This window comes from Bos mutus, chromosome 16 (assembly GCF_027580195.1).
Source record: "Bos mutus isolate GX-2022 chromosome 16, NWIPB_WYAK_1.1, whole genome shotgun sequence".
Classification (NCBI taxonomy): domain Eukaryota; kingdom Metazoa; phylum Chordata; class Mammalia; order Artiodactyla; family Bovidae; genus Bos; species Bos mutus.
In genome coordinates this window covers 5,131,643-5,151,535 of record NC_091632.1, presented here as the reverse complement: position 1 = coordinate 5,151,535, position 19,893 = coordinate 5,131,643, and the positions used below count along the sequence as shown (strand labels likewise).

Sequence of the window (19,893 nt, the reverse complement as noted above, 5' to 3'; positions counted from 1 at the left end):
GATTTGTGTGGAAAATGCTAAAGATATCAATTAGGTCCCTTTGGTCTAATGTTTCATTTAAGGTTTGTGTTTCCTTGTTGAGATCTTCCTGGTGGCTCAGAGGTTAAAGTGTCTGCCTGCAATGTGGGAGACCTGGGTTTGATCCTTATTAATTTTCTGTTTTGATGATCTGCCCATTGGTATAACTGGGGTGTTAACATCCCTTACCATGATTGTGTTGCTGTCAATTTCCCTTTTTACGTTTGTTAGTATTTGCCTTATGTACTGAGGTGCTTCTGTGCTGGGTACATAGATGTTTAGAATTTTGTCTTCTTTTGGGATTGATCCCTTGATCATTATGTAATGTCCCTTCTTATCTTAAAGTCAATTTTGTCAGAAATGAGAATTGCCACTCCAACTTCCTTTTGATTTCCATGTGCATGGAATATGTTTTCCATCCTTTTACTTTCAGTCTGTATGTGTTTCTAGGTCTGAAGTGGGTCTCTTGTAGACAGCCTATATATGGGTCTTGTTTTCTATCCATTCAGCCAATCTGTGTCTTTTGGTTGGAGAGTTTAATCCATTTACATTTAAAGTAATTATTTATATATTACTATTAGCATTTTACTATTATAATATAATATAATGCTGTATGTTCCTATAGCATTTTAAAAATTAATATATTTATTTTAATTGGAGGCTAATTAATTGACAATATTGTAGTGGTTTTTGCCATATGTTGACATGAATCAGCCATGGGTGTACATGTGTCTCCCATCCTGAAGCCCCCTCCCACCTCCCTCCCCATTCAATCCCTCAAAGTCATCCCAGTGCACTGGCCCTGAGCCCCTTGTCTCATGCATCCAACCTGGACTGGCAATCTATTTCACATATTATAATATACATGTTTCAATGCTATTCTCTAAATCATCCCACCCTTGCCTTCTCCTACAGAGTTGAAAAGTCTGTTGTTTACATCCTGTCTCTTTCACTGTCTCACATATAGGGTCATCATTAACATCTTTCTAAATTCCATATATATGCCTTAATATGCTGTACTGGTGTTTTCTTTCTGACTTACTTCACTCTGTATGCTGCTGCTGCTAAGTCGCTTCAGGCATGTCCGACTCTGTGTGACCCCATAGGCGGCAGCCCACCAGGCTCCCCTGTCCCTGGGATTCTGCAGGCAAGAACACTGGAGTGGGTGGCCATTTCCTTCTCCAGTGCATGAAAGTGAAAAGTGAAAGTGAAGTCGCTCAGTCATGTCCGACTCTTAGTGACCGCATGGACTGCAGCCTACCAGGCTCCTCCATCCATGGGATTTTCCAGACAAGAATACTGGAGTGGGATGCCATTGCCTTCTCCATCACTCTGTATAATAGGCTCCATTTTCATCCACCTCATTAGAACTGATTCAAATGCATTTTTAATCACTGAGTAGTATTCCATTGTGTATACATACCACAGCTTTCTTATCCATTAATTTGTGAATGGGCATCTATGTTGCTTTCATGTCTTAGCTATTGTAAACAGTGCTGTGATGAACATTGGGGTACATGTGTCTCTTTCAATTCTGGATTCTTCAGTGTGTATGCCTAGCAGTGGGATTGCTGGATCATATGGCAGTTCCATTTCCAGTTTTTTAAGGAATCTCCACAGTATTCTCCATAGTAACTGTACTAGTTTACATTTCCACAAACAGTGTAAGAAGGTTCCTTTTTTCCATACTCTCCAGAATTTATTGTTTGTAGACTTTTTGATAGCAGCCTTTCTGACCAGCATGAGATGGTACCTCATTGTGATTTTAATTTGCATTTCTCTGATAATGAGTAATGTTGAACATCTTTTCATATGTTTGTTAGCCATCTGTATGTCTTTTTGAGAAAATGTCTGTTAGTTCTTTGGCCCATTTTTTGATTGAGTCATTTATTTTTCTGTAAATTGATCTTCATGAGCTGGTTTAATAGTTTGGAGAATAATTCCTTGTCAGTTGCTTTGTTTGCTATTATTTTCTCCCATTCTGAAGGCTATCTTTTCACCTTATAATTTCCTTTCCTTGGAGAAAACCTTTTAACCCCTTAGGTCCCATTTGTTTATTTTTTTTTCTTCTATTTCCATTACTCTGGGAGGTATGGACAGAGGATCTTGCTGTGATTTAGGTCAGCAGTCCATGGGGTCCTCTAGGAGTTTTATAGTTTCTGGTCTTACATTTAGATTTTAATACATTTTGAGTTTCATTTTGTGTAGGTGTTAGAAAGTGTTCTAGATTCATTCTTTCAAGTGTTTTTTTCCTGGCACCACTTGTTAAAGGGACAAGGGTAGCCTGGTGGGCTGTCATCTATGGGGTCACATCTCTGGGCTTTCTATCTTGTTCCATTGATTTATGTTTTTGGCAGTAGAAGTACCATAGTTTTAGTTTCCTTTGTTATAGTCTGAAAGGTAGGTTGATTCCTCCAGTTTATTTTATTTCCCATTTGTTTATTGTTTTTTTGTATTTCTATTTCCATTAGTTCTGGGAGGTGAGTCATAGCTTATTAGGAGTTGCTTGAATGTGATTTATGTCAGAGTATGTTTTTGCCCATTTTTCCTTAGGAGTTTTATAGTTTCTGGTCTTACATTTAGATCTTTAATCCATTTTGAGTTTATTTTTGTGTATGGTGTTAGAAAGTGTTCTGGTTTCATTTCTTTTTTTCTCAAGTGGTTTCTGACCAGTTTTCCCAGCACCACTTGTTAAAGAGATTGTCTTTTCTCCATTGTATATTCTTGCCTCCTTTGTGAAAGATAAGGTTTCCATAGGTGTGTGGGTTTATCTCTGGGCTTTCTATCTTGTTCCATTGATCTATATTTTTGGCATTGTGCCAGTACCATGCTATCTTATTGACTGTAGCTTTGTAATATAGTCTGAAGCCAGGTAGGTTGATTCCTCCAGTTCCATTCTTATTTCTCAAGATTGCTTTGGCTATTCGAGATTTTTTTGTATTTCCATACAAATTGCGAGTTTATTTATTCTAGTTCTCTGAAAAATGCCATTAGTAGCTTGATAGGAAAAACATTGAATCATTCCTAGATTGCTTTTGTAAAAGTATACTCATTTTGTATACAAACATTAAAGCATTTTTTATACTACTATATTAATCAATACTGATACATGAACATGGTATATTTCTACATCTATTTGTGTTCTTTGGGTTTTTCATCAATGTTTTATAGTTTTCTATATATAGGTCTTTTGTTTCTTTAGGAAGATTTATTCCTATTTTATTCTTTTCATTGCACTAGTGAATGGAATTGTTTCCTTAATTTCACTTTCTGTTTTCTCATCGTTAGTGTATAGGAAAAGCAGAAAGTAGGCAGATTTGGTTTTGGGGTTAATTTTATATCCTTCAACTTTACTATATTCATTGACTAGCTCTAGTAATTTTCTGGTAGACTCTTTAGGGTTTTCTATGTAGAGGATCATGTCATCTGCAAAGACTGAGAGTTTTACTACTTTTTCCCAATCTGGATTCCATTTATTTCTGTTTTCTCTTCTGATTTCTGTGGCTAAAACCTCCAAAATTATGTTGAATATAGTAGTGAGAGTGGGCACCTTTCTCTTCTTCCTGACTTTAGGGAAAATACTTTCAATTTTCACCATTGAGGGTAATGTTTGCTGTGGGTTTATCATATATGGCCTTTATTATTCTGAGTTATGTTCCTTCTATGCATAGCTTCTGGAGGGTTTTTTTTATCATAAATTGATGTTGAATTTTGTCCAAATATTTCTCTGCATATATTGAGATAATCATATGGTTTTTATCTTTTAATTTGTTAATGTGGTGTATCACCTTGATTGATTTGTGAAAATTGAAGAATCCTTGCATCCCTGGGATAAAGCCCACTTGGTCATGATGTATGATTTTTTTAATATGTTGTTGAATTTTATTTCCTAAAATTTTTTTAAAGGATTTTTGCATCTATGTTCATCAGTGATATTGATCTGTAGTTTTCGTTTTTTGTGGCATATTTGTCTGGTTTTGGTATTAGGGTGATGGTGGCCTCATAGAATGAGTTTGGAAATTTACCTTCCTCTGCAATTTCCTGGAAGAGTTTGAGTAGGATAGGTGTTAGGTCTTCTCTAAATTTTTGGTAGAATTCAGCTGTGAAGCCATCTGGTCTTGGGCTTTTGTTTACTGGAAGATTACTGATTACAGTTTCATTTCCATGCTTGTGATGGGTCTGTTAAGATTTTATCTTTCTTCCTGGTTCAGTTTTGGAAGGTTAGACTTTTTTAAGAATTCGTCCATTTCTTTCAAGTGGTCCATTTTATTGTCATAAAGTTGCTGATAGTAATCTCTTCTGATCCTTTGTATTTCTGTGTTGTCTGTTGTGATTTCTCCATTTTCATTTCTAATTTTGTTGATTTGATTCTTCTCCCTTTGTTTCTTGATGAGTCTGGTTAATGGTTTTTCTATTTTATTTATCTTCTCAAAGAACCAGCTTTTAGTTTTGTTGATTTTTGCTGCAGTCTCCTTTCTTTTTTAATTACTTCTGCCCTAATTTTTATGAGTTATTTCCTTCTACTAACCCTGGGGTTCTTCATTTTTTCTTTTTCTAGTTGCTTTAGGTATACAGTTAGGTTATTTATTGGATTTTTCTCTTGTTTCTTGAGGTAGGCTTGTAATGCTATGAACCTTCCTCTTAGCACTGCTTTTACTGAATCCCTTAGGTTTTGTGTTGTCATGTTTTCATTCATTTATATGCATATTTTGACTTCTTTTTTTACTTCTTCCATGATTTGTTGGTTATTCAGAAGCATGTTGTTTAGCCTCCATATATTTGTATTTTTTATAGTTTTTTTTTTTTTTTTTTCCCCATGAGTTGACATCTAATCTTACTGCATTGGGATCAGAAAAGATGCCTGGAATGATTTCAATTTTTTGAATTTACCAAGGCTAGATTTATGGCCCAGTATGTGATCTATCTTGTAGAAGGTTCCATGTGCTCTTGAGAAAAGATGAAATGCATTGTTTGGGGGTGAAATGTCATATAGATATTCTTAGGTCTAACTAGTCCATTGTATCATTTATAATTTGTGTTTCCTTGCTAATTTTCTGTTTAGTTGATCTATCCATAGGTGTGAGTGGGATATTAAAGTCTCCCACTTTTATTGTGTTACTGTGAATTTCCCCTTTCACACTTGTTAGCATTTGCCTTACATATTGTGGTCTGCCTATGTTGGGTGCATATATATTTATAATTGTTATATCTTCTTCTTGGATTGATCCTTTGACCACGTCCTTCTTTGTTGTTTTTCATGGCCTTTATTTCAAAATCTATTTTATCTGATATGAGTATTGCTACTCCTGCCTTTTTGGTCTGCATTTGCTTGAAATATATTTTTCCAGCACTCTACTTTCAGTCTGTATGTGTCCCTTTTTTTGAGGTGGGTCCCTTGTAGACAGCATATATGTGGGTCTTGTTTTTTTATCCATTCAGCCAGTCTTTGTCTTTTGGTTGGGGCATTCAACCCATTTACATTTTGGTAATTATTGTTAAGTATGATCCTGTTGCCATTTATTTTGTTGTTTTGGATTTGAGTTTATAAACCTTTATAGCTTCCTTTGTAGCTCAGTTGGTAAAATCTGGCTGCAGTGCAGGAGACCTGGGTTTGATCCCTGGTTTGGGAAGATCCCCTGGAGAAGGAAATGACAACCCACTCCAGTGTCCTTACCTGGAAAATCTCATGGACAGAGGAGCCTGGTGGGCTGCCGTCCATGGGGTCGCAAAGAGTAGGGCATGACTGAGTGACTAACACTTTCTTACTTATAAACCTTTTCTGTGTTTCCTGTCTAGAGAAGTTCCTTTATCATTTGTTGAAGAGCTGGTTTGGTGGTTCTGAATTCTCTCAGCTTTTGCTTGTCTGTAAAGCTTTTCATTTCCCCTGCATATTTGAATGAGATTCTTACTGGGTATAGAATGTAGGTTGTAGGTTTTTCTCTTTCATCACTTTAGGAATGTCCTGCCAATCCCTTCTGGCCTGAAGAGTTTCTGTAGAAAGATCAGCTGTTATCCTTATGGGAACCCCCTGTGTGTTATTTGTTGGTTTTCCCTTGCTGCTTTTAATATTTTCTCTTTGTGTTTGATCTTCATTAATTTGATTAATATGTGTCTTGGGGTGTTTCACTTTGGGTTTATCCTGTTTTGTACCCTCTGGCTTTCTTGGACTTGGGTGGCTATTTCCTTCCATATTTTAGGGAAGTTTTCAAGTATTATCTCCTCAAGTATTTTCTCATGGCCTTTCTTTTTGTCTTCTTCTGGGACTCCTATGATTCAAATGTTGGGGTGTTTAACATTGTCCCAGAGGTCTGTGATGTTGTCCTCATTTCTTTTAATTCTTTTTTTCTTTTTTCCTCTCGGCTTCATTTATTTCCACCATTTTTATCTTTCACCTCACTTATCTTATCTGCTGCTTCAGTTATTCTATTGTTGGTTCCCTGTAGAGTTCTTTTGATCTTATTTATTGCATTATTCATTATTGATTGACTCTTTTTTATCTCTTCTAGGTCCTTGTTAAACATTCTTGCATCTTCTCAACTGGTCTAGTCTATTTATCTGTAACTCCATTTTGTTTTCAAGATTTTGGATCATCTTTACTATCATTATTCTGAATTCTTTTTGAGATAGACTCCATATCTCCTCCTCTTTTGTATGATTTTTTGGGAATTTATCATGTTCCTTTACTGGCTGAATATTTCTCTGCCTTTTCATTTTGTTTAGATTGTTCTTTTTGGGGTGGCCTTTCTGTATGCTGGAAGTTTGTGGTTCCTCTTTATTGTGGAGGTTGCACCCTGTATGTGTGGTTGGTCATTTGGCTTGTCAAGGTTTCCTGGTTATGGAAGCTTGCATCTGTGTTCTTGTGGGTGGAGCTGAATCTCTTCTCTCTGAGTGCAGTTAAGTGCCCAGTAGTGAGTTTTTAGCTGTCTATGGGTTTGGTGTGACTTTGGACAGCCTGTATATTGAAGCTCAGGGCGATGTTCCTGTGTTGCTGGAGAATTAGCATGATATGTCTTGCTCTGGAACTTGTTGACTCTTGGGTGGAACTTGGTTTCAGTGTAGGTATGCAGGGTTTTGGATGTGCTCTTGTTGATTAATGTTCCCTGGAGTCAGGAGTTCTCTGGTGTTCTCTTACCTCTGGCTTTCAGTCTTACAGTAGCCTCAAGATTTCTCCATCCATACAGCACTGCTGATAAAACATCTAGATAAATGGTGAAAAGAGTCTCCACAGTGAGGGACACCCAGAAAGGTTCAGAGTTACATGGAGAAGAGAAGAGGGAGGAGGAAGATAGAAGTGACCAGGAGGTGAAGAGGGGAATCAAAAGGGGAGAGAGCAGTCTAGCCAATAATCAATTCTGTATGTGCTGTCCACAGTCTGGAACACCCAGAGAGTTTCATTCAATTAAATAGAGAAGAGAAGAGGGAGAAGAGAGATAGAGGTGACCACGAGGAGAAGAGGGGCAGTCAAAAGGGGAGAGACCAATCTAGCCTGTAATCAGTTCCCTAAGTGTTCTCCACAGCCTGGAACACCCAGAGAGATTCAGAGTTAAGTAGAGAAACGTATGGGGAGGGAGGAGATAGAGGTGACCTGGGGGACAATAGGGAGAGTTAAAAGGAAGAGAGCAATCAAACCAGTAATCACACCCCTAAGTAAAAATGGGTACTGAAGATTAGATTCTTAAAGGTACACAATTGATAACAGATACTAAAAATGCAAAGATTAAAAATTTAGAGTAGAGTAGGTTAGACTCTTAAAAATTTAGACTCTGAAAAAATACAACATTAAAAAAATACAAAACCAATCACAAATTATAAAAAATACATATATGAAATTTGCTTTAAAAAATAAGGTCTTTTTTTGCAAGATAATAGTACATTATAAAAATGAAAATTAAAGGTGTAATAAAGAACTGAAAAATTAAAAAAAATGATAACATTAAAAATATATCTAGGAATTTCTCTGGAGCTGTTGAGGGCAATGTGGGGTCAGTTCAGTTTCAGATAGTTCCTTGTTCCAGCTTATACTTCTTTTCAAGGTCTATAGGCCCCCTCCAGTGCTTAGTCAATGCTAACTACAGGGTTTCAATCTGTTGTGCCTGTCACTTTGAGAGCAGTTCCCTGTTACTTGTTTATTTTGGCTTCCACTGTTTGTAAGTCTCTTCAGTGTCTAATTTCCGCCTTGATGCAAGGGGGCGAAGGTGGTCACTTGTTTAGGTTCACTTGTTCAGTCGTGCTGTGGGGAGGGAGGAATACTGCAAACAAATATCACTGGCATGTGTTGGGAGTGCTCACAGTGTATGGACCACACTGGGTTTCCCTAGCTCATGGTGGCTGTGCTTTCCCTGTCTACACTGCTCAGACTCCAGGTTGCTTTGAGGGGAACTTTCCAAAGCGGGCCCTATGTTGCATGCACTTCCCAGGTTTAAGCTGCTCAGGTTCAGGTTCTCCACAAAGGCATAGACTTGGCTGGGCCTGCGTTTTTTGCCCTTCCCAGGTCCGAGAAGCTCAGGCAACCAGGTCTTGGCAAGCACACTGTCCCGGTTGTGCAGTGAGTCTTATCACCTCTCTGGTCCCACTCGCTCGGTTTACTGGATGCGCCACCAGAGCGCCGTCTCAGGTGTGTCGTGTGTCTCCTCTGGGGAGCTGATCTCAGGTTGCAACCCTCCTGGCAGATGTCAACTGTCCAATATCCCAGGAAGACATGGTTAGCAAATGGGAGCCTGTTCCCAGTTTGGTGGAGGATGCCATCTCTGGGGCCAAAGTTGCCCCTCACCTTCCAGCTCTGGCTGTCGCCTGCCTGCCTCTCTGCCTCCGGTGTGGGGAGGAGCCGGTCAGCAGCCTGCTAGCTCTCCTTTGGCATTTGATCAATCCTTTGTTCTGTGAGCGGGCCAGGATGTGGCTTAGGTTAGAGCTTTTCTTTCTCTCTCTCTCTCTCTTTTTTTCCCTTTCTCTCTGTCTGTCCCACAGTTTGGGTTGCTATTTCACGTTAGCTCCCTCAGATTGTCCTCAGGGCATTCAGGACTGGTCCTTAACCCTAAGCAATGCAACAGTGCCTCCCCACTTGCTGGTGGCAGACGTGAGCATCTGAGCTATTTCTCCACTTGGAGTTTTGGTTAAGGCACATATTCTGTGTTTTTGTTTTTTTTTTTCCCTCCCTGTTATGTTGCCCTCTTCCTGGTGGCTCAGAGGTTAAAGCATCTGGCCGCAATGTGGGAGACCTGGGTTCAATCCCTGGGTAGGGAAGATCCCCTGGAGAAGGAAATGACAACCCACTCCAGTATTCTTGCCTGGAAAATCCCATGGACAGAGGACCCTGGTAGGCTACAGTTCATAGGGTCACAAAGAGTTGGACACAACTGAGTGAGTTCACTTTCTTTCTTTCTTTCTTTCTTTTTTTTTATGTTGCCCTCTGAGATTCCAAAACTCCCCACAGACCCACTGGTGAGAGGGTTTCCTGGTGTTTGGAAACTTCTCCCCCTTCACGACTCCTCCCCAGGACTGGTCTCTGTCCCTAACTCTTTTGTCTCTCTTTTTGGCTTTTATATTTTGTCCTATCTCCTTTGGAAGAGAATGGGCTACCTTTCTGGGTGCCTTTCCGCCAGTGTTCAGAAGTTGTTTTGGGGAAGTTGCTCAGCATTTAAATGATCTTTTGATGAATTTGTGGGGAGAAAGTGATCTCCCGTCCTATTTCTCCTCCATCTTAAGACCGCTCCCACTTAGCATTTTCTTAATTGTTTTGTTTTTTTTGTAGGTCTTTCCTTTGTCTTATGCTTATTGCCTATATGTCTCTTTAATATATGTTGTAAAGCTGGTTTGGTGGTGCTAAAATCTCTTAACTACTGTTTGTCTGTAAAGGTTTTAATTTTCCATCAATTTTGAATGAAATCCTTGCCAGGTAAAGTAATCTTGCTTGTAGATTTTCCCCTTTCAGTACTTTAAATATATCCTGCCATTCCTTTCTGGCCTGTAGGATTTCTGCTGAAACATCAGCAGTTAATTGAATGGCTTTTCCTTGTGTGTTACTTGTTGCTTTTCCCTTGCTGGTTTTAATATTCTTTCCTTGTGTTTAATCTCTGTTGGTTAGTATGTGTCTTGACATGTTTCTGCTTGGATTTATCCTGTATTGGACTCTCTGTGCTTCTTGAACTTGATTGACTATTTCCTTTCCCATGCTGGGAAGGTTTTCAACTATAGTATCTTCAAAAAAATTCTCAGTGCCTTTCTTTTTCTCTTCTTCCTCTGGGACCTCTATAACTCAAATGTTGGTGTGTTTAATACTGTCCCAGAGGTCTCTGAAGCTCTCCTCAATTATTTTTATTCTTTTTCCTTTATTCTGCTCATCAGCAACTATTTCAACCATTCTATCTTCCAGCTCACTGTTCCATTCTTCTGCTTCAGTTAATCTATTATTGTTTCCTTCTAGAGTATTTTTAATTTCAGTAATTGTGTTATTCATCTTTGTTTGTTTATTCTTTATTTCTTCTATATCCTTGGTAATTGTGTTAATTTTGTTGATTGCTTCTTGGCATTTTATACCTTCTATTTTCAAGGTTTTGGAACATCTTTACCATCATTATTCTGAATTTTTTTTCAGGTATTTGAACTATTTCCTCTTAGGGTTTTTTTTTTTTTTTTTTTTTTGTCTTGTGTGCTTCTAGTTTGTTCCTTCATTTGAGCAATATTTTTTTACCTTTTTTTTTTTTTTTTTTTTTTCATTGTTGCATTTGATGTCTCCTTTTCTCAGGCTTTCAGGTCGAATTCCTTCTTCCTTTTAGTTTCTGCCCTTGCTGTGTAAGGTTGTGCCAGTGGTTTGTGTAGGCTTCTTTTGGGTGTGACTTTTGTTTGTACTCTGGTGAAAGGAGTTTTTTTCTTTTTTTTTTTTTTTCCTCTGATGGGCAGGGCTGTATGAGGTGGCAATCCTGTTTACTGATGACTGGGTTTGTGTTTTTATCTTTTTGTTGTTTGGGTGAGGCATCCTACACTGGGTGCTGCTGGCAGTTGGGTGATGCCAGGTGTAGACAAGTGGAGGCCTTTATGGGAGTTCTCACTAATAAATACTCCCTGGGGTTAGGAGTTTTATGGCAGGCTAGAGTCTTGTCAGTGCTCCCACTGCAAAGGCTCTGGGCCTGATCTCTGGCCAGGGAAGTGAGATACCACAGGTGGTTTGTAATGGCATTAAAGGGGATAAAACAAACACACTAAAACAAGAAATGAACTACAAACCTCAGACAAATGGCAGATACAAAATCAGGCAAGTACTAACAAAAAATGGGAAATATACACACACATAACAAAAACCAAAATAGTGAAAAAAAAAAAATAAAAGTAGAAGAGATTGATCCAGTGAGCAAAGGAAAGTAAGAATGATATCAACTAGTTATTAACAAATCTGACTAAAAGCATAAATGGAAAACAAAACAAAAGCCATATGTCAACTGGGGAATAAAACAACTAAAGCAAAACAGACTAATAAACATAATGAGGAAAAGTGAGAAAAGGAAAAAAATAAAGAAAGGCTAGAAAAGCAAATTTAAATAGAGGTAGATAAAGAAGTTTTACATATATTAAAGAAAAACAACAACAGAAAAAAATAAGAAAAGCAAGCAAAAGAATATATGTGGAAAAATAGTGATAATATATTTTTTTAAAGCTTTGAAAATTAAAGAGGAAAACAACCCTCAAAACCACAAAAGCCCTTTCTAGGGGACTTGCATCCCTGTCTGGTGTATCTACAGCTGTGGCAAAGATAGTCTCAAAATCCCATTCAATTCAGACCAATGGTCAGCTGCTTCAGAGTGGCAGCCCTCCTGTGCAGCTCTGTCCCTTAAAGGCAAATTAAATGTGTGGTTAAAAATTTTTCTCAAAAGTGTAAATAGATTTAATTGTAGTATTAAAATCAACAGCTACAACAACAGAGAGCAAAAAACAAGTAAAAATTTAAAAACCCAGTAGCAACTACTGAATAAATTAAAATATAAGAATAATAAATGTTTTTCTTGGATCATCTGTCAGCATCCTTTTCCTCAATGTGAGTCACAGTCCACCTCACCTCCCTAGGATGCCCTCCAGTTCTGGGCTGGTCTCTTACCTGTTGTGGCCACAGCTCAGACTCTGATCTGGTCCTACTCTTTCATGTTCTTGCTCTGATGTCCACATCTTCCAGTGCTAGTGTGTTTTCTTTTGCAGGAACTCTCACTGTCCTTTATATATTCCATAGATACAAAGTCTTCCAGGTGATCATGTGGATTCAATCTTCAGCTTGTACCACTGGTGGGAATGTTTTGGTTCTATTCCTTAGACACCTGCCCCTGGATTTCACTTGTGGTTTTATCTCCACCTTTGCATGTGAGTCGTCCACAGGAGTTTACTCCTGAGGCTCCCCTGGAGGACTTGGGTGTGCCCCAGGGAGGACTGAATGTGGAGGTGATGCAGTTGTTTGGATTGCAGGAGCCCTGGCAGTACCAGGTACTAAGGGGAGCCACTGGGTAGGACAGCAGGAAATATGGTGCAATTAGGGTTTTTGTAGCCTCTGGTTGCTCTGTCCTTGTGGGATTGAGCTAGGGAGTGACACAGGAGCTTGGATAATGGGGACCATGGCAACACCGGATACATAGCTGTGGCTACTGTCACAGGAGGTATGTGACTATTAGGGATTTTTCTAGCTTCTGAAAGCTCTGCCCAGTGAGGATTGAGCATGGAGGTGACACAGCTGCTTGAATTATGGGAACCCTGGCAGTGCCAAGAGTGCAGGGAAACCAACTGTCTCAGCTGCAGAAGCGATAGTCCTATTAGAGTCGTTTCCTAGCTTCTGGCATCTGGCCATCAGAGGGCCTCTTTGGCTGGTCCTTCTCTGTTGCTTGACCCCTTCAGGCGCTTACAGACCCCCCACTTGGGGTCATTGTCTGTTGTTCATCACATCAGGGACTTAAAGATCACCCTGGCTGGGGTCCTTCTGTGTTGCTTTGCACGTCAGGTCCTTAAAGGGCCACCCTCCCTGTGTTGTTTCAGCTGTCTGGTGCTGATATGTGCAGAGAAAGGCTATAGAGATGGCTCCATTCTCTGTGTGTTACTCAGCAGTATCACGCTGCCTCCAGGTTAGCTGGCTTTCCTTCATAAGCAACTCCCACTGTGCTCTCCTCTCTCGGGTTCCTTCACACCATCTCCCTTCAGTCAACAATAGACCTTGCCATGGGATTGCTTTCCAAACTCTATGTTCCAGCTCCAACCTTAAGCCCTTTCTAGGGGACTTGCATCCCTGTCTGGTGTATCTACAGCTGTGGCAAAGATAGTCTGTGTGATCCTCATTCCATTCAGACTCTCACTGGTCAGCTGCTTCACTTTCCAACAGTCTTAGTGCTCCAGCTCTGTTGCAAATATTTGCCCTCCTGTGCAGCTCTCGCCCTGCTTCAGTTCCCAACCCCAGATGCAGATCCACTTCTACTCGCTCTCTTCTTTTTTTGCCCTCCTTCCTTTGTCCTGCTGAGTGTTGCCTGGTTCTATATATTCTTTTCCAGTGGTCAGATTCTCAGCTGGTGTTCTGCAAGATCTTCTGTGTCTGGAGGTATATTCCTGATGTATCCATGGAGAGAGATGTACTCCACCTGCACCTACTCTTCCGCCATCATGGATCTCATCATGGTATAGAGCCCACACCTCACTCCAAGTCAGGATTGCTGTGGGTGGTTGTCAAATTTCTGTTGTTGGGCTGGGATAAAAAGCAATGGATATCTTGTTCTTCTCATTTGAACATACTTCTCAGTTGATCATTTTTCTTGATTCTCTGTGTTCATATCTGTGCATTAGACTAAACATCCACTTGTCCTAGTCTTTACAGATTGGCCTCAGAAGTAGAACCTTTCCAGAATTCAACCTTTTCAATCAGCCTGGCCAGAATTTTGGTTACCTCTTTAACCTCTCTGCTCATCCAAACTTCTGTGTTTGTAGTCAGCCTCCTCCAGGAGTCAAGAGTATGCAGTAATCTACAAGTCAAAATACTTGGTGGAACAGGCAATTGGAGTTTATCACCTCACTCACTCTGCACTCACTGACTTGGGGAAAGGAGCTGTGGTTAATGCCTGCATGCTAGTTCAAACCCTGTGCCTTCTGCACCATGATTTAGTTCTCTGTAGTCCCCAGGCACAAATGCAAACTTTGGGTTTCATCAGCTCTCAGGGACAGGTTAGTTAGAAGCCAATTCCTCAGGCAGAACTGGAAAAGATGAAGGTCCAGATGTGCCGTCTGACTCCATCCATGGAGAAACTGGGAGTTGCTTACTCTTCATTAAGCTAGGGGAAGACCTGTGAAAAGTGCTGGTACAGATTTATAACTGCCACTTCATTTCTGTAATCCCAGGAGATTGGAAATCCTAGGCCTCCCAGAGGTAGGTAAATTGGAAGCTGGACCCTGGACTGCTGCTGCTGCTAAGTCGCTTTAGTCGTGTCCGACTCTGTGCGACCCCAGAGACGGCAGCCCACCAGGCTCCCCCATCCCTGGGATTCTCCAGGCAAGAACACTGGAGTGGGTTGCCATTTCCTTCTCCAATGCATGAAAGTGAAGAGTGAAAGTGAAGTCGCTCAGTTGTGTCCAACTCTAGAGACCCCATGGACTGCAGCCTACCAGGCCCCTCCGTCCATAGGATTTGCCAGGCAAGAGTACTGGAGCGGGACACTGGACTAGCATTTGCAAAATCAGAGACCTAGATTGTGGATCAAACTCTTTGCTCCTCCAGGAGAAGCTGGAAATTGAGTGTTCCCTTCAAATTGTATGGATCTGCTGCATGGATTTTATTGCAGGAATGTGTCTTAGTTTTCCCTGCCACTTAGGATTTTGACATTTTCTCACTTGCCTTGAATGCAGAACTTCTCATCTACTGTTTCTATTTTGAATCGAAGGAGCTGATATACACATAGTTGTTAATTCAGTGTGTCTGTGGAGGGAAGGAGAGGTCAAGGTGGCCTATTCCACTCTCTTACTAATATCACTGCAGTATTTCCAAATTATATGTGTTGGGCTTGTTTGCTTTTCTATTTTTAGTTTTATGGAAAAACAATTACTGATTTTCAGTCTTTATCATTACTATTATTGCTATGTAATTTTAAAATTCCCCTCAGCACACTTTTGTGTCATCCCATAAATCATATAAAACTTTACTTATTATGGTTTTATTTTCATTCAATTCAAAATATTCAGTTTGCTCTTTTGATTTCTTCTTTATCCATCAAGTACTAAAATAAATTAGCTGAATTCTATGAAGATGTCTAGTAGGTGACAGAATTGTACTTTTCCAAGTTTAGTTATTCATGGTTTGAAGGATCAATATTTTGTCCTTAGTAAAATGAATGGATGTATTGATCTTTGTCATCTTCATTGAACTCCATGTACTGATATGGCTTTAAGCACTCAGTTTTGATGACAGCATTTCAAATTCTCAGAGACAAAGGCTGGGGTCATTATGGTGGAAGATTCTGTGATCGTCACCTGATCTGTGTTCTGGGTTGTGTAAGAGATCCAGACTAGACAATACTTTCAACAAGTCCCAGGAAAGGAAACCCATTGCTAAAAGATTTCTGACATGCTGTGGGATTCCAGATCCTTTAGACAAACAGATTTCTAATAATTTCCTATAAGGGATTTGGAGTATTTTAAATCTTGCTTTGTTCTAGAAAATAGAAATCAAGTGTTTTAGTTTAATATCTTTGGAAATTCATAGTTTTTTTTTTTTTTTTATCTTACACAGGACCTTAAATGATTAGAAGTTTTCTTGGTTTATAGTCATAAATGACCCCCCTTTTTTGTATCATTATCTTATTTTGGTCCTTATGAAATGTGTATCAAATATATGCTTACCTTTTCTTTATGCTTTCTCCCTTTTAGAAACATGTTCAAAATCCAATATAAGGATTGAGAATGGATTTTTGTCTGAATCTACCTTTACGTATCCCCTAAATAAACAAACAGAATATAAGTGTAAACCAGGATATGTAACAGCAGATGGTAAGACATCAGGGTTAATTACATGTCTGCAAAATGGATGGTCAGCTCAACCTGTATGCATTAGTAAGTAATTCATTATCTTAGTATTGTTTATCCTGATGATAACTATACAGAAGTATTCTTTAACTTTGTTCTTTTTCCTTTTTTTTTTTTTTTTTTTTTTTTTTTTTGATGGCAGGGTCATATGAAGTGTTTTGTGGTTTCCATGGATGTATTTGAAAAGATCAATTACAAAGCTTTGAAAAATGTATCTTTTTTTTTTTTTTTTAAAAATTATCAGTGGAGTAGAAAATCATTGTACCTTTTAGTTCAACGTTTTGTCACTTTAAAACATCCTGTGACTAAAATCTAATTTTGCTAAGAGCCTTACCTCTCTTCCAGGATAAATTCATTTATTTTCAGCTGAGACCTTTATGCTGATTGCATCTGCTTTTATTTTAGGAGACTCTTAAGCCAGAGTCTCTGCTCCTAAGCCTAAAAGTTATGTTTTTAAGCAAAGATGTGAGGCCATGGTGCATAAACTTCAAATAATATGATATATAATTCATATGTTTGAGTCTCTAGGATAGATATCCTTGTGAAAAATTCTCTTTTAGGAAATCTTCATAAACATCCAGTTAGTGGAGACAGAGAAACACTTCTAGACAGGACCAAATTCTGCTGTGCTGAAGGTTTTTCTTGTAGCAACACATAGATGTTTATGAAGATTTTCTAAGAACAATTAATGAGTTTGTTTTATTCATCCCAAAGCTACACACTGATATTTTTGAAGTGATATTTTACATATTCACTTTAGGTGAAGTGGGTATTTATAATATCCCTTTCTACTGTTTTCATTTTATTTTTCCAGTGTCTATATTACTACAGGCACTACACCCTCAAAATGAAAAAAGTTGCACATATCAAACTTATTTTATTTTAATATATGACACTTTTCCATTATAACACTCTTTTTATGAAAAATGTCTCTATTATTATATGTTACTAGTATAATTTTGCTTTAACATATTATGAAATTTGAAGCAAATTATTTAAACTATTAACATCAGTCTATGGTGTTAGTGAAAACAGATTGTTTGTTAACATATTTTCTTGTAAATAGCTATAAATAATAGAATTATGTGTGTATTGAATCTTGGTAAGTATAAAAGAATATACAACCATTAGAAATATAGTTGGAAAAGGAAAATCAGCATGTGAATTTTAAAAACTTTATAGCATCTTTAAAAAAATAACTTGCCTTTTGAAAATTACTTTTTTTCAATGAAGTTTTCCCTGGCAAATATGTCACAACTGCTAATTAATTTGGCATTTATTTTAATACTAGCTTTGGGAAAAAATGCATAAGTACAGCAACTGAGGAACATGTTCATAAAGTAAATAATTCAGGAACCTTAAGTGTTGAGAAAAAAGTTGCATAGAAATACACTTGTTTTCACTTTGAGTAATTATTTCAGGACAGTGATATATCACTGGCATGTTTGGCTAATTTTTTATGATTAGTACATACTAATTGGTGAAGCCCTTTTCCCTTGAGATGAAACTCAATCAAATTGCCCACTAAATAATATTAGAAATGAAATCACAATCCCATTATCCCTTAGAATCCTGTGACAGGCCAGTATTTGAGAAGGCCAGAGTCAAAAGTGATGGCACGTGGTTCAGGCTGAACGACAGGCTGGACTACGAATGTCTTGATGGGTATGAGAACCGAGATGGACGTACCACAGGCTCCATAGTATGTAGTCAAGACGGCTGGTCTGATAAAGCTGCATGCTATGGTAAGCACTCTTTTCCAGATGTTCTTTCCTTGAAGATAAGCAAAATTTAACAGTAATTGTCAGAAGTGTTTTATTTTTACAAATTACACAGATCTAGAATCATCTTTAAGGAATGATGCTTCCTTCTACTTTAATGTAAACTGGAAGGAGGGGAAGTTTTAAAGTCCAATGACTCACTCAATACAAAATGACAGGGTCTTGCAACCTGTTCAAGTATTTGCTTGTAAGTGTCTGCTTATACCTCCTACCTTGAATGTTAACTTCTGCAGGTTTTGACAGGTGCTTTTTATTTTCTGACTTTGACAAGTTCTGAGGACAATGACATGGATCTCTTTTATTTTGCCAATCAGATGTGTTTTTTCCAGGTTTGAAAATAGGGCTTCAGTCTCTGGTAAGCTGAGTGGATGTTGAGTGTCCCAAGTCAAGGGAAGAGTTATGTGCAAACTTTGGCAGCAAAGTAATATTTGGAAAATATGAAGGTGGGCAGATTCTTCTGAATGAGAGAGGATTTTATGAGCTGAAGCTGATATGAGGCAAAGGAAAGATGAGCTGGGTTATTTCAAGGCATATTAACATTGATTGATTTTATGATTCATGAAAAGCCATAGGGAATTTTAAGAAAAGGAATGATATAATTTTATTTGGATTTTTGAAGGCCGTTTGTGGATTTTTCTGTATGCTGTGCTTATGATGGACAAGAGAAGATTCAAAAACCATGTGGGGTGAAAAAGTGTGGGGATTAGATAAATTCTTGGCTGAAGTGATTCAGAGCAGAGAATAGATTTGGGATATATTTTCCTGGTAATAAATGCACATAACGTTGCTAAATGTTGGTTGTCAGAAAGAGCAAAAGTTGAAGGGACTCATGTTTTGAATACCATTTTCTCATAACAAGTAAGCAAATGGAAATGACTTTATACATGGTACTGGCAGGAGAAAGAACACTCTTGCAAGAGCATCACAACTTTGACCTGAACACATTGTGGTTGGGCCAATGGGGACCATAAACATTGGATACATCAACTGTAGTGTTGAATGCATAGGTTTAAGCAGGAGATATACACATGAGATTATCACTCTCTAAATGATGACATCAGATTAGAAAAGAATGTAGAATGAAAATAGAAGAAAGCTCAAGACTGAGTCCTGAAGTTTCCAACACTGAGGTGTCTGACAGAAGAAGAATAGATGGCAAAGTGGACAGAAAGAAAGGAGGACCCAGAGAATTTAGGAGGAAAAAATGTCAGAATGAATGTTGCATAGATTGGACAGAAGAAAATGATTTAATAACAAGGGATAATAAATTGACTAATAGTAATTTCTATGGAATCAGCCTGAAATGGTTCTATATCCAATTCCACCATTTGCTAACTATGAATCTAAGGGCAACAACCTGTTTGAAGTTTGTTCACTCCTCTGAATCTGTAAAATGATTTAATATTTACAAATGTTCTAATATTTCAAAAGATTTTTTAGTTATTAAAATAAATTATTCATATACACTTGTCATAATGCCTACCATACAGTTTATTCAAGGAAATTGTAAACTAATTACATTAGAATAGTTACACTAATGAATACTTCTAATTCAGTTAATAAGCCAGGTTAAAAGACTTAAAATGTGGTGCCAACATTAATTGTGAGAGATACAGTTTCAGATGGAGTAGACAGGGGAAAACCTACTTAAAACCTGCTAAATAAATTATTAGTAAGAAATGCAATACAGCATGTGGACATAACTCTTTGAAAAGGCTTGGTTGTGACAGAGAACAAGAGGTTCAGGATAGAGATTTCAGATAGACACACAGGGGAAGCTTGTTAGAGGAACAGGCCAGGCTTGTTCAACAGTTTTCAGAGCCCAGGTAATTTCACTTTCAGGCTGTCAGCAAGCACCTAATATGTGCCAGAAGTGGCCTAAGAGTAATTGTGAAGAATACAGTGGGGGACAGTGGTATGTCTTTCAAGAGCTTTCATGCCAGTATGAAAAAAAAAAAAAAAGATGAATTAAAGCAAATAATGAACCAAAAAGTAAAAATATTTCTATTATATTGTTCCAATAAGTGTATTCTAAGAACAAAAGAATCCAAGTGCTTAGAAAGTAGGA

The 19,893-nt window shown here is 38.2% G+C and overlaps 1 protein-coding gene across 1 annotated transcript in view; it reads left to right on the top strand.

The window, feature by feature from the left end:
* Positions 1-8,716: 8,716 nt before the first annotated feature.
* LOC102287685 (complement factor H-like) overlaps positions 8,717-19,893 on the top strand; it is a 75,416-nt gene continuing 64,239 nt past the window's right edge. The window contains exons 1-6 of the mRNA XM_070384791.1: positions 8,717-8,919; positions 8,983-9,091; positions 13,960-14,193; positions 14,368-14,395; positions 15,889-16,071; positions 17,613-17,789. Coding sequence (XP_070240892.1) covers positions 8,717-8,919; positions 8,983-9,091; positions 13,960-14,193; positions 14,368-14,395; positions 15,889-16,071; positions 17,613-17,789 — 934 coding nt within the window. The remainder of the gene's footprint in view (positions 8,920-8,982; positions 9,092-13,959; positions 14,194-14,367; positions 14,396-15,888; positions 16,072-17,612; positions 17,790-19,893) is intronic.